The 12,747-nt window shown below is 50.9% G+C and overlaps 1 protein-coding gene across 1 annotated transcript in view; it reads left to right on the forward strand.

Annotated features, from left to right (window-relative positions):
- Positions 1-1,588: 1,588 nt before the first annotated feature.
- The window catches only part of PTH1R (parathyroid hormone 1 receptor), a 197,624-nt gene continuing 186,465 nt past the window's right edge, over positions 1,589-12,747 (forward strand). The window contains exon 1 of the mRNA XM_040431510.1: positions 1,589-2,452. Within this exon, the coding sequence (XP_040287444.1) occupies positions 2,375-2,452 (78 nt within the window). The 5' untranslated portion in view covers positions 1,589-2,374. The remainder of the gene's footprint in view (positions 2,453-12,747) is intronic.

Here is a 12,747-nt window from a genome sequence, read left to right on the forward strand (position 1 = left end):
CTGGCAGAGCTGGAAATGGGGTTTTCCGTTTTCGCGGGAAGCTTTTGACAACCCTGGGTTCGCCCGCCAGGACAACACTTTAGGCCTCTTTCACATGAACGTATTGGTTCCGTTCCGTGCATTGCATGGGCAACGTCCGTGCGGCGGCCGGGACGGATCCAGACTCATTCAACTTCAATGGGTCCATGATCCAAACAAGTTCTATTTTTTTGCGTAACGGAAGCACGGATCGGAACCCCGCGGATGCACTCTGTAGTGGTTCCGTGGGGTTCCGTTCCGCACGTGAATGGGTCCGCATCCGTGATGCGGAATGCACACGGCTGGTGCCCCGTGAATTGTGGAACCGCCGTATGCGGCCACGGGAGCACTGCGGCCTTTATTTGTCGTCAGACTGATTTGCATTTTGCGGTGACAGGTCCTCTCTAACATGTGGGGTCATCACCCGACAGAATCTGGACCCTCGGAAGTAGATTAGATTGCCAGCTCTTGGAGTGATGACTGTGAGCAGCCTGCAGGGATGCATATAAGGGGGTCTCGGGGGGTGTATGTTGGATAATAAGCCTCCTCTGTGTGGTTGGTTCGCCCTGCACACTGGAGGGTAAACAGGTCCCCCTGTGGCTGCAGTCACATGGCTGCTGGTGGGAACCAATGGCTCCTGACCATGCTGCCTTTATACCTTCCTCCCCAGGAGTGGAGAGCAGAGTGTGCACAGGGCTGAGGGAGCCTCTCCTCCTTCCCCTTCCCAGAATACGAGCTGAAGGCTGCTATTATTCGGTGTGCAGGAGCCAGCTCCAGCCTGCTGCTCTCCCCCTGCAGCCTCCTCCAGTTACAAACAACTGCTGCAACAGCCCCTACTACTACTCCAAGCAGAGCAGGCTGCATGCATCATCTCCCAGAAGAACCCCAGCCTGACAGTCACCCACTGCGGACCCCCAGCCTGCTGACATCCACTGCGGACCCCCAGCCTGCAGACATCCACTGAGGACCCCCAGCCTGCTGACATCCACTGAGGACCCCCAGCCTGCTGACATCCACTGAGGACCCCCAGCCTGCTGACATCCACTGAGGACCCCCAGCCTGCTGACATCCACTGAGGACCCCCAGCCTCCAGACATCCACTGAGGACCCCCAGCCTGCAGACATCCACTGAGGACCCCCAGCCTGCAGACATCTACTGAGGACCCCCAGCCTGCTGACATCCACTGAGGACCCCCAGCCTGCAGACATCCACTGAGGACCCCCAGCCTGCAGACATCTACTGAGGACCCCCAGCCTGCTGACATCCACTGAGGACCCCCAGCCTGCAGACATCCACTGAGGACCCCCAGCCTGCAGACATCCACTGAGGACCCCCAGCCTGACAGCTATTGAGGACCCCCAGCCTGGCAGCTATTGAGGACCCCCAGCCTGACAGCCATTGAGGACCCCCAGCCTGCAGACATCCACTGAGGACACTCATCCTGACAGCTATTGAGGACCCCCAGTCTGACAGCTATTGAGGACCCCCAGTCTGACAGCTGCCCACTGAGGACACCTGAGGACCCCCAGTCTGACAGCTGCCCACTGAGGACACCTGACTTGTCAGCCCTCCCCTGACACCTCTCTGCATCTTCTCCTGGTGGTGACAGTCAGGAGGTTGGGACCTCAGTCAGGGACTGTCACATACCCAGAAGTGATCCTCCAGGAGCAGATCATGTATGGTGAACTGGCATCTGCTCTGAGGTGACCCCCGTCCCGACATCTCCAGCAATCTGGGAGATCTCCTCTGCCATCTTCATCAATCACATCGACCAGCGATGTTAAACAGAGAGGGAAGGCAGTGACCGATTATCTGGGGAGAATTCAGATTGAACGTCCTGAGATCGCATCGCCCAGAGATCTGAGAATCCTCATCTGACCCGACTACAGAGCAGAGCCGCAGACATTGTATCGGGTCCCATTTATCTGGGGATCTGACTGGATCCAGTGCCATCTTCAGGGTCTCTCCTCGGAACGTGGAGGATGGTGGTTTTCCTTCTCTTCCAGGGCACTTGAACTCCTGAGGAGAAAGTTTGGCTCCAGGAAAGTGAAGATCCCGAGTCCTGAGCCCCCCCGGTCCTCTGCAGCCCTCTGACCTCTGCTTCCTCTGTCATGGGATTTCAGTCTCCACACTGCTGACTGCAGCCAGAGACCCCCGACCAGTGCTCCTCTGCCCCCAGTACTTTAAGCCCATGGGTGAGGACTACACCCCTCAGCAGCCAGGCCCCCACTGACTGCTCCCCACATGCTCATCTTGGAGACATGGCCTCAGGTGGGGTGTCCATTCCCTGAGCCTTATGGGATAGGTGTCATCTGAGCCCTCTAGTGTTTTGGATGCAGCCAGAGCCTCTTGGATATGGGACCATCTCTGGTGGTGTGGACCAGACTGGCTTCCATGGTCTGCTGTTCACTCCTTACTTGCGTCTATGCTCTGGTAAGTCCTTCATTATGATATTGTCTATATGTATAGCCTGCAATGCTGTAGAACTGTAAGTCCCAGCACGCCCTCCTCTTGGGGCTTGTTGCAGTCTGTATTTGTTTACATTTTGCGATCTTTTATTGTAACAGTTTTTGCAACATTGTAGCCACGGCTTGTTACCTGGCTCCAGAGGCAGGAGGTTCTGTCAGACCTTGTTGTGTGAGGGGGTCCATCCTCCCACAGGGGTGACCCCATGTTTTACAGCCCCTCGGGGGGATTCCTGTGTACACAGCCTGGGAACTCCTCCACCCAAGTCTCTGGATATCATTAAAGAGCCCTTTGAGCTATTTTTTAATTTCATATGGAAACCCTTAAAGTTCAGTTATGTCCAGGTGACCCCAGGGATGAGGGGACATGAGGAAATATTTACCTGGAGCTCAGGGGGGCAAAGTCCACATGAATGGAGGTGGCAGTGACTGACAGCTCCCCTGCCCCTGGGTAACATGGAGCCTGTGATTTACAGCTCACTGTCTCTTTTATTGACTGCTGTAAATGAAGGGGGGGGGGGGGGGGTGCTTTAGGTTTTTAGTTGTGTAGCTGACAACTCCATACATCTGACACCCCAGGATGTGCTGCTGTTACACCTGCTTGTCATGTATCCCCCCCATTCAGCCTCTGGTGCCCCTCATAATTCTCTTACACAATGTGTAGAGAGCAGACATCCATGCTGATATCATCATGAAGGGGAACTACAGGTCCCAGCAAGTAATATCAACTTTGTTCCCTATAGAAGGACTACTGATCTCAGCAGGTGCAGAGAACAGTGTTGAGTGATGTATGGCTTAAACGTTGTTGTGGTACTGCAAACCCCAGCAAGGCTCACCAGCTTGGGGTGTGGGGGCTCCACAGGTTTCCTGCCCTGAGATGTCAATGTCTAGTAATGGGGAAACTCAGCCTATAACTAGGAAAGCTGGGACCAGTAGTTCTGGAGCCCCGAGACTCCACAGGATATAATGAAATGCTGTCAGTGTCTCCCTTCTGCAGGAACCCCTCAAACCCACTGGAACCCCTCACCTCTCACACCCAAGGGAACCCCTCACCTCCACTCACCCCCTCATGAACCCCTCACTCCACTCACCACCAGGAACCCCTCACCTCCACTCACCACCTCAGGAACCCCTCACCCCCAGGAACCCCTCACCTACACTCACCCCTCAGGAACCCCTCACTCCACTCACCCCCCAGGAATCCCTCACCCCTCACACCCAAGGGAAGCCCTCCCCTCTGCACTCACCCCCTCAGGAACCTCTCACCCCTCACACCCAAGGGAAGCCCTCACCTCTCCACTCACCCCCTCAGGAACCCCTTACCACTCACACCCAAGGGAAGCCCTCACCTCTGCACTCACCCCCTCAGGAACCCCTCACCTCCACTCACCCCCTCAGGAACCCCTCACTCCACTCATCCCCAGGAACCCCTCACCTACACTCACCCCTCACCCTCTCAGGAACCCCTCACTCCACTCACCCCCTCAGGAACCCCTCACTCCCCTCACCCCCAGGAACCCCTCACCTACACTCACCCCTCACCCTCTCAGGAACCCCTCACTCCACTCACCCCCCAAGAACCCCTCACCCCTCACACCCAAGGGAAGTCCTCACCTCTGCACTCACCCCCTCAGGAACCCCTCACCTACACTCACCCCTCACACCCAAGGGAAGCCCTCATCTCTCCACTCACCCCCTCAGGAACCCCTTACCCCTCACACCAAAGGGAAGCCCTCACCTCTCCACTCACCCCCTCAGGAACCCCTTACCCCTCACACCCAAGGGAAGCCCTCACCTCTCCACTCACCCCCTCAGGAACCCCTTACCCCTCACACCCAAGGGAAGCCCTCACCTCTGCACTCACCCCCTCAGGAACCCCTTACCCCTCACATCAAAGGGAAGCCCTCACCTCTCCACTCACCCCCTCAGGAACCCCTTATCCCTCACACCCAAGGGAAGCCCTCACCTCTGCACTCAACCCTTCAGGAACCCCTCACCTCCACTCACCCCTCACACCCAAGGGAAGCCCTCTCACCATCTCCCCCCTCTTGGAGAGTGAAGCTTCTTGTCCAGGACCAGAATTTGGCTCAGATGCGGTTACTGCAAAGCATCTGTCAGCAGCAATCATCAGGGGCTTTCTTATAGTAGAAGTGACAGGTCTTGTTCTAGGGAACCCCAGGATTAGTGGGGACCCTGTTTAACGAGCATTGCTCAGAGCCTTAGGTCACTGGGTAAATTTAGATATTTGCACCGAGTTGGTGTTCTCTTCATCTTTCCCTGTAGATCACTGTCAGGGAGGAAGGTTCAATAACTCAAATCACAGACCTCATCTGTAGACCTGGACTGAAGAGCTTACAACCAGATAATGCCTGTGCTCTCCCTGGGCTCCTGTATGGTCCTGGTACTGTACTGCTGCCCCATGTTCAGTGGGACCTCAGCTGTATTATTTGTCCTTCCGATGAAAATAAAGACAGAGATGTAGCAGAGCTAGATTTGTCATTTCACTGGTTGCATTGTTTGTGACTCATGGTTATCCTTGGAGTGATGCATGCAGTCCTCTGTGATAGCAAAGATAATGCACAGTGATCAAAGCCCCTTCACACGAGAAAATGATCAGGCAAGGATCGGGAAGGACCAACAACTGCAATGTGTAAAGGGTCCAGCAATCGCCCGATGAACGAGAAAGCACAGCGGCTGCGGTCACCTAAATCATCAGATTGTGCTGTGGAAGTGTCTGTGCCCAGAGGCAATACATCTCTATGAGGATGAACAATCACAGTAGTGATCAATAGTCTCCATATAGAGGCGATGATAACGGCATGGCAGTGTAGCTCTCATCCCCTCTGACAAGCAGGCAATTATCAGGAATGTACAATTCACTCCCAATAATAGCACCCTGCGTCAGCGCCTGTGAAGGGGAGTTTAGTCTCTGACGGCGGATAATGTATGAGATGTCACCTGCAGTCCTATGTAACACCACAGATAACACAGTGATAACTCTCTGAGTACAGATAATGTAGTAGATGTCACCTGCAGTCCTATGTAACACCACAGATAACACAGTGATAACTCTCTGAGTACAGATAATGTAGTAGATGTCACCTGCAGTCCTATGTAACACCACAGATAACACAATGATAACTCTCTGAGTACAGATAATGTAGTAGATGTCACCTGCAGTCCTATGTAACACCACATATAACACAGTGATAACTCTCTGAGTACAGATAATGTAGTAGATGTCACCTGCAGTCCTATGTAACAACACAGATAACACAGTGATAACTCTCTGAGTACAGATAATGTAGTAGATGTCACCTGCAGTCCTATGTAACACCACAGATAACACAGTGATAACTCTCTGAGTACAGATAATGTAGTAGATGTAACCTGCAGTCCTATGTAACATCACAGATAACATAGTGACAACTCTCTGAGTACAGATAATGTAGTAGATGTCACCTGCAGTCCTATGTAACACCACAGATAACACAGTGATAACTCTCTGTGTACAGATAATGTAGTAGATGTCACCTGCAGTCCTATGTAACACCACAGATATCACAGTGATAACTCTCAGCACAGATAATGTAGTAGATGTCACCTGCAGTCCTATGTAACACCACATATAACACAGTGATAACTCTCTGAGTACAAATAATGTAGTAGAAGTCACCTGCAGTCCTATGTAACACCACAGATAACACAGTGATAACTCTCTGAGTACAGATAATGTTGTAGATGTCACCTGCAGTCCTATGTAACACCACAGATAACAAAGTGATAACTCTCTGAGCACAGATAATGTAGTAGATGTCACCTGCAGTCCTATGTAACACCACATATAACACAGTGATAGTTCTCTGAGTACAGATAATGTAGTAGATGTCACCTGCAGTCCTATGTAACACCATAGTTAACTCATTAATAGCTTTCTGAATACTATTGCAGTGGTTGTTCCTTGCAGTCCTATGTAACACCCCAGATACCTCATTGTGTATCTATCCCTGGTGGACTCTTAGATGATAAATCAGCTGTCATTGGATCACTGATCAGATATGCCGGCCAGGGCTCCAGGAAAGCTGGGTGACAACCCTTGCTGGTATTACATGACATGTCACCTGAGGTGACAGGTGGCCGCAGTATTTATGAGACGTCCTGTGAGATAAAAGGGAAGAAGTTCTTATCTCCTGATCTTTTTATTGTGAGGAGATGTCAAGGAAGATGAATCTGTTAAAGGGGCCCCGAGCGAGGAGCTGATTGTGGGGAGCCTTGTTGGGCTTTTTGCATCTGCTTCTAGGGTTGACCTTTTATTTGGGGGAGGGGGGGGCTGGATGAAGAAAGGGGGACAACCTCTTCCCAATAGAATTTTGCTTTATGGCGACAAAACAATAGAAATCTATTCTTTTTGTCTGGAAATGTATCAAACCGACACTTGGTTGCAGATAGAGTCCTAGGCCCTAAAGGGGATGGGGTGGGATGGACCATTTCACCGCCCTGCGAGTCTGTCAGTGTAAAGCCTTATTCGCACGTCCGTGCTTAAATCCGTGAAAAGGTGGTCAGCGATGCCTCCGTGAAGCTGTCCGTGTGGGGTCCATGTGTTGTCCGTCTGTCATCCGTCTTTCCCTGATCCTGCACAGCTGAAAAATGAGTTTCAAGACATCTCCTCCTTATGATCCGTGAAACGCAGATGGCGCAGACCACGGCCAAAATAGAGCATGCATCCGTGCTAAAAACATGGACCCCCGGACCGCGCTGATGAATACACACATTAAGGGCTCGTTCACACCAACGTATTTTGCGTTCCATATACGGGCCGTTTTCTGCGTTCTGTATACGGAACCATTCATTTCCATGGGTCCGCAAAACATGCGCACAGCACTCTGTGTGCTGTCCGCATCCGTTGCTCCGTTCCGTGGCCCCGCAAAAATTTTGAGCCCTGTCCTATTCTTGTCCATTTTGCGGACAAGAATAGGCATTTCTATAATAGGACTCCTGTTACGTTCCGCAAATAACGGCGCGGTCGTGTGAACGAGCCCTAATATGAATGGGGACGCGTTCTGTCCGTGGAGAACAGGTGTGAATGAGGCTTAATACAGAGCACTGATTACACCTGACCATACGTAATCTCTGGAGCCGCAGTAACCCCTTCATACCCGGCAGGGAATCTGGACTGGATAATAGGAGGTTCGGCAGTTGCCTTGTGTGCGGTGGAGAGGAACGGCCGCCATCCGGGAACGTCTCGCAGCGCGATGCAAATCTGACTATAGGAAGGTCTGTGCGCAGAAAGATGGTGTGATGGGGAACAGCGCTTTTAGGGTTAATACATCTTATTCTTGGCGGTCTAGGGTAGTTTAGGAGTTAAATCACATCATTGCCGGCCGTCCGGGGTAGTGAAGGGTTTCATACATACTGTTCCTAGAGATTTATGATGGTTTAGGGGTTAATACATATTATACCTAATGTTGTAGGAAGGTGTTTGGTGGTCTAGGTAAGTGAGGAGTTAAATCACAGTAATCCTGGTGGTCTCAGTGAGTGAGGGGTTAATACATAATCTTCTATAGGTCCAGGGATTCATCTATATGACCCTGGTGGAATAGTGTAGGTTGGTGAGGAGTGAACACGTATTACACTAGATGGTTTTAGGTGGTGAGAGGTTAATATATATTATTCCTTATGGTCTCAGTTTGCAAGGGGTTAATGCAGGTTATCCCTGGTGGTCTAGGTTGGTGCGGGGTCACTACATAATAGCCCTGGTGGTCTATGATATCCAAATGTTAATGCATATTATCCCTGGTGGTCTGGACTGGTGAACAGTTAACACTCATTATCCCTGGTGGTCTGGACTGGTGAACAGTTAACACTCATTATCCCTGGTGGTCTGGACTGGTGAACAGTTAACACTCATTATCCCTGGTGGTCTGGACTGGTGAACAGTTAACACACGATATCCCTGGTGGTCTGGACTGGTGAACAGTTAACACACGATATCCCTGGTGGTCTGGACTGGTGAACAGTTAACACACGATATCCCTGGTGGTCTGGACTGGTGAACAGTTAACACACGATATCCCTGGTGGTCTGGACTAGGGAACAGTTAACACACGTTATCCCTGGTGGTCTGGACTGGTGAACAGTTAACACACGATATCCCTGGTGGTCTGGACTGGTGAACAGTTAACACACGATATCCCTGGTGGTCTGGACCGGTGGTTTAGTGACATGTGAAATGTCCAGGTCCAAGCATCTGTCCAGTCACTAACATGGAAGCTGCTATTGTCTTGGGAGGTTTGAGGCACCAGAAACCTCCTTGAGGCCTCTTTCACACTACAGTATGTCCATTTCAGTGTTTTGCGGTCCGTTTTTAACGGATCCGTTGTTCCGTTTTTTGGTTCCGTTGTGTTTCCGTTCCGTCGTTCCGTTTTTCCGTATGGCATATACAGTATATACAGTAATTACATTGAAAAATTGGGCTGGGCATAACATTTTCAATAGATGGTTCAGAAAAAACAGAACGGAAACGGAAGACATACGGATGCATTTCCGTATGTGTTCCGTTTTTTTTGCGGACCCATTGACTTGGAGCCACGGAACGTGATTTGCGGGCAATAATAGGACATGTTCTATCTTTCAACGGAACGGAAAAACGGAAATACGGAAACGGAATGCATACGGAACACATTCCGTTTTTTTTGCGGAACCATTGAAATGAATGGTTCCGTATACGGTAGTGTGAAAGAGGCCTGAGTTTGTGATCTTGCTGAGGTTCGGTTGCACCATGCTGTCTTCTTCTGCCCCTCTTGTTAACCCCTTTATGACTTCCTTACTGCACACTGGGGGTGATTGTGCCTCCGGAGCTGTTAGTCGGTGACTGCGGACGTGTCCTGTGTGACGTAAAACAAGAGACTTCACACATTACTGGAAAAGCTCAGCTCCCTACAAATAACCCATGTAGTAGGAGCCTGCGTCCTCAGGGGGGCGCTGTCCATGCTATCGGGTACTGCAGATACAACTATCTATGTCTGTTCTCTCACCCTTTCCATGCATGAATGAACACAATACCACAGTGACAGTAGAGACTGACACGTGCACAAGGTGATCAGTAATGAATAACTCTATAGGGTGACAACCTCGATGGAAAGTGTAAAGGAGGCTTTTCGAGGTTGTCACCTATTTTTGGCCGAGCAGATTATGGAGAGATTCTCCACAAGGGGGCGACACAGGAGGGGGGAGGGGGGGCGCAGGTGGAATGTGAGATATTATAGTGGCGTAGAATTTTACAAGTTATTTTTGCGCCCCCTCCCCCCATCCCTGTCCGCTGACCAGACCCCCCCCCCCCCCTCTTCTTCTGGATAATTGACCCGGAATCTGCAGCGTTTACGGGAAGCCCCCACATCGGAAATATTGTTCTAACGATTACAGCGTCTGAGAGGAAACCGCGCCAATTATAAAGAGATCCCAGAAATCTGGGGGGGGGGGGGGGGGGCTGCTCGCTACATTGTAACTATATCCTATTGATTCAAAACTGATACAAAATATCCAGTGACAACCCGTTAATGGACATCATTCCACTGCCCATAGGGGGCGCCACTCAGCTCGCCAACCAAGTGCTAATTACTTCTGTGCACGCCCTCATTTACTCTGTGTCAGTCTTCACTGTAGTTCTGGCATTTTATTCACAGCCCAGCAGGTGGCCCGCTGCTTGTTTCAGACATCAGTAAGGGTTTATTCACATGCGGCAGAACCGCTGTGCCTGAAATCCTGGTGCGTGGGCCCCATTCACACCTCCGTATATATTTCCGTCCGCGCGCGGACCCATTCATTTCATCGGGGCCGTATGCCCGTGTCCACAGCCCCTGTCCTATTCTTGTCCGTAGTTGCAGGGAGGGGTGGGCATTTCTACACAGGAGAAAGACGATCCACGAAATGCAGAACGCACGCGGCCGGTATCCGTGTTTTGCAGATTCGCAAAAAACGGATACGCTCGTGTGAATGAGCCCTAAATGTGAAGGATCCTTCAAGGTTTTCAATTCTTAAAGTGATCAACCTATCTGCACCAGGGAAAGCTGGGTGACATCTGATAGGCCCCCGGCACAGCGTACACAAGGGGCCCCCGCTCTCTACGCGACACTCCGCTCTCTACGCGACAATCCGGGAGTGAAGGTAGATTTCTTGTTCAGGGTCTGGGAAAGCTGGGTGACAACCTCGGAGGCAGCGGCAGCCATATTGGTTGTCGCCTACACATACCGCAGCACGGCAGAGCCCGGTCACTGGGAAAGCTGAGTGACAACCAATATGGCCGCCGCCTTTCCAGCCTGGAAGCAGTGGCTGCCCATTCAGGACTCGGGGAAAGCTGGGAAATGTCCCTTTACCGGAGAGACTCCGCCTCCTTTGTGTGGCGGATCTGACGGCGAATGTAGTGGATTTACGGAGATGTTTTGATAATAATAAAATGAACTCTCATCGTCCGGCCGAGAACAGACGCCGCTAATGTGGAAATGACATTAGTGGCTGCAGGTTATTAATACAGATAGCGCAATTACCGCAGGGCGCAGGTTATCTGCTGACCTCCCCATGACCTCTGCGAACTCCTACTGACCTGCATGCTAATCGCTAGATTGCAAGCTCTTCAGACAAGAAGTGTAAAAGTGAGAGACGGCTGGCTTCACAGGAGACACCAAAACCTCTCCACCAGTAAATCCCAGTACAGTTCTACATACCATACTGTGTAACCCTGCTCATCCAGAGCTGCACTCTCAATTCTGCTGTTACATCATGTCTTTCCCTCTGAACACACCCAGAGCTGCACTCTCAGTTCTGCTGTTACATCATGTCTTTCCCTCTGGACACATCCAGAGCTGTACTCTCAGTTCTGCTGTTACATCATGTCTTTCCCTCTGGACACATCCAGAGCTGCACTCTCAATTCTGCTGTTACATCATGTCTTTCCCTCTGAACACACCCAGAGCTGCACTCTCAGTTCTGCTGTTACATCATGTCTTTCCCTCTGGACACATCCAGAGCTGTACTCTCAGTTCTGCTGTTACATCATGTCTTTCCCTCTGGACACATCCAGAGCTGCACTCTCAGTTCTGCTGTTACATCATGTCTTTCCCTCTGAACACACCCAGAGCTGCACTCTCAGTTCTGCTGTTGCATCATGTCTTTCCCTCTGGACACATCCAGAGCTGCACTCTCAATTCTGCTGTTACATCATGTCTTTCCCTCTGGACACATCCAGAGCTGCACTCTCAGTTCTGCTGTTACATCATGTCTTTCCCTCTGGACACATTCAGAGCTGCACTCTCAGTTCTGCTGTTACATCATGTCTTTCCCTCTGGACACATCCAGAGCTGCACTCTCAGTTCTGCTGTTACATCATGTCTTTCCCTCTGGACACATCCAGAGCTGCACTCTCAGTTCTGCTGTTACATCATGTCTTTCCCTCTGGACACATTCAGAGCTGCACTCTCAGTTCTGCTGTTACATCATGTCTTTCCCTCTGGACACATCCAGAGCTGCACTCTCAGTTCTGCTGTTACATCATGTCTTTCCCTCTGGACACATCCAGAGCTGCACTCTCAATTCTGCTGTTGCATCATGTCTTTCCCTCTGGACACATCCAGAGCTGCACTCTCAGTTCTGCTGTTGCATCATGTCTTTCCCTCTGGACACATCCAAAGCTGCCCTCTCAGTTCTGCTGTTACTCATGTCTTTCCCTCTGGACACATCCAGAGCTGCCCTCTCAGTTCTGCTGTTACATCATATCTTTCCCTCTGGACACATCCAGAGCTGCACTCTCAGTTCTGCTGATACATCATGTCTTTCCCTCTGGCCACATCCAGAGCTGCACTCTCAATTCTGCTGTTGCATCATGTCTTTACCTCTGGACACATCCAGAGCTGCACTCTCAGTTCTGCTGTTACATCATGTCTTTCCCTCTGGACACATCCAGAGCTGCACTCTCAATTCTGCTGTTACATCATGTCTTTCCCTCTGGACACATCCAGAGCTGCACTCTCAGTTCTGCTGTTACATCATGTCTTTCCCTCTGGACACATCCAGAGCTGCACTCTCAGTTCTGCTGTTACATCATGTCTTTACCTCTAGACAAATCCAGAGCTGCACTCTCAGTTCTGCTGTTACATCATGTCTTTCCCTCTGGACACATTCAGAGCTGCACTCTCAGTTCTGCTGTTACATCATGTCTTTCCCTCTGGACACATCCAGAGCTGCACTCTCAGTTCTGCTGTTACATCATGT

This window comes from Bufo bufo, chromosome 5 (genome assembly GCF_905171765.1).
Source record: "Bufo bufo chromosome 5, aBufBuf1.1, whole genome shotgun sequence".
Classification (NCBI taxonomy): domain Eukaryota; kingdom Metazoa; phylum Chordata; class Amphibia; order Anura; family Bufonidae; genus Bufo; species Bufo bufo.